Below are 2,322 nucleotides of genomic sequence, written 5' to 3'. Positions count from 1 at the left end.
GGGGTACCTAACGTGGATTACAAAATAGTGGACCTTATATAGATGTTAAATTATTGTTTATTTATTTTGAATATCACTTTTACTACTTATCCATAGTTATAATATTATAAAACTTACATGTTTTCTGAGTTGCTCCAGATCCTGTGCTTTTGTAGTTTGTGTTATATGTCTGCGACATTGAAAAAAAATAGTGTTACACAAATAATTAATTTATATTTTATCTCTAACTAGTATTTACTATAATGTGAAAAGCAATTATACCCCAATGGTGTCATTTCCACATAATTTTGCTCGAAGTTGGCTAGTGCAAGGCCGATATACTTAGATCCAGGATCAACAGCTATAATATTTTTCTTAAGAGCTTTACATTCTCTCAAAAGATTCTTGGTAATTTTGAGACTCATTGAGGATTTTATTTTAATTAACCAACAAATTTTCTTTTTGCCAAACGATTATGCTTGTTTTGATTTGTGCTCCTTAAATTAGATAGATAATCATGTATTTGATCATGTTTTTTTTTTAAATATAAAAGAAAAAAATCATTCATTGTACATGTATTTGTGCTCCTTGAATTAGGTAGATAATCATGCATCTGATCATGTTTTTTTTTCAAAAATATAAAAGAAAAAAATTATTTATTGCACTTGTATTTGTTTGAGGTTGAATCACGACATAAAACATCTATGCTAATTTTTTTTTTTTTTCAACATCCAATTAAAATCCTGGTTCTGCCACTGATTAGAAGACTTGGGTCAATTTTAAATTTTTGCTAGCATGTGAGCGGATTCAAGAGACATTGTGAACTCAAGGAACATCTCTATTCATTCCATCAGCCCATAAATATCACTAATGACCCAAAAAACCTCAGTACGAGAGCTAGAGACACAATTAATAAGTTCATGAGCCACTACACAATTGGCTTGATCATCACTAGCATGTTCTACCACTTTATTAGATCGGCCTGGATTTGCTCTTGCCGTGCAAACAACAGAATCCCATCTAAAGTTAGATTAATTACATCTTATCCTTCATTAAAAAAAAATAAAATTACATGTTATCCTAGGTTGCAATGTTAGATTTCATAATTAAAGAATAATACTTTTATATTTGAATTATCTTTATTTTCAATTATTTTTTATAATTAATTTTTTAGAGTATGTATTCATAGAATAAGGTACTTTATGTCCCATTTTATTTAATATACTTCTTTCTACTTATGAAATTTTATGGTCATAATAAAATATTAATTTTTAATTTAGCCCAAGATAATATAAAGCTTTGGGTCCGCCCCTGGTTAACTTATTGACTAGCGACTAAATAGACGATGTTTGGGTTGCCTCTCCGATGATTGAAATTTTTTTCTTTTTTTTTTTTGTGAAAAAAAGAAAATACTCAAATAGTTTTATTTTTAAATTAAATTAAAGAAGTTGTTCTTACTGAAGTACAAGACGCAGTTCCTACGAAATAAAATTAAAGAATGAAGAAGATAGAAATTGTAAAAGCTAGCTGCATACACAGCTTTTGGGCATGTATTAAAGGACAAATTAATCAAGCACGCCACCAAATTGGAACGCATTCGTGATTCACCCGATGGTGAGTTGCATAAAGGAGACTTTGCATAAAAGTACAAACTCATTAATCATTAAGACATGAAGTAGTTGTAATTATTTAATTGTAATAACTTTAATTATCAACTTCTAAAATTTATGGTAACGTTATCAATAAAATTCCGAAGGATGAAAATTGTCAATCAGTCTCATTAATAACGGCAACTTCTTGCTCAATGTCACTCGCTTTCACTCTTAATTTTGAATATTTAAGTAGTTTTCTTATTAATTAAATTGAATAAGTTGTGGTTTGTGTGTAATCACTCGAGTTTCAGCAATAATGAGTAGGGTTAGTGTTGGTATTTGCACAAAATTGTTATAACTACAATTATTAATAGTTGAAGAACACCAAATTTATTTATTGAGTAGTGTTACACATCTCAAAATTTTTATCATAAATGATATGACATTCATCAAATTGATTGGTGAGATATTACAATTAATTTACTTAAATTTTATAAGAAATTATGAAATTTAATGAATGACATGTTATTTAGAATAAACTTTGAGATAATAGGAGTCTATTACCACTCTTATTTTTTTAGACTTGGCTAGGACTGAAAAATGATGTTGAATCGTTAATAGGAAAATCATTCAAGAAAACATAGAACGACGATGCAAGGTAGCAAGAAAATTAAAAAATATGTTAGAGCCGGTTAGGGATGGCAATGGGCACCGCTCGCGGCGGGTTTGTCATTATCAAAGCCAAACCCAC

General features: G+C 29.2%; 1 protein-coding gene across 1 annotated transcript in view; it reads right to left on the bottom strand.

The window, feature by feature from the left end:
* The window catches only part of LOC112101483 (putative pre-16S rRNA nuclease), a 2,284-nt gene extending 1,880 nt beyond the window's left edge, over window positions 1-404 (bottom strand). The window contains exons 1-2 of the mRNA XM_024192161.1: window positions 262-404; window positions 118-169 (exon numbers count right to left, since the gene is read on the bottom strand). Coding sequence (XP_024047929.1) covers window positions 118-169; window positions 262-404 — 195 coding nt within the window. The remainder of the gene's footprint in view (window positions 1-117; window positions 170-261) is intronic.
* Window positions 405-2,322: the final 1,918 nt, after the last annotated feature.

The sequence above is a fragment of the Citrus clementina genome, unplaced genomic scaffold (assembly GCF_000493195.1).
Source record: "Citrus clementina cultivar Clemenules unplaced genomic scaffold, Citrus_clementina_v1.0 scaffold_16, whole genome shotgun sequence".
NCBI classification, from domain to species: domain Eukaryota; kingdom Viridiplantae; phylum Streptophyta; class Magnoliopsida; order Sapindales; family Rutaceae; genus Citrus; species Citrus x clementina.
The sequence above is the reverse complement of the archived record's forward strand: the minus strand, read 5'-3'. Positions and strand labels throughout refer to the sequence as shown.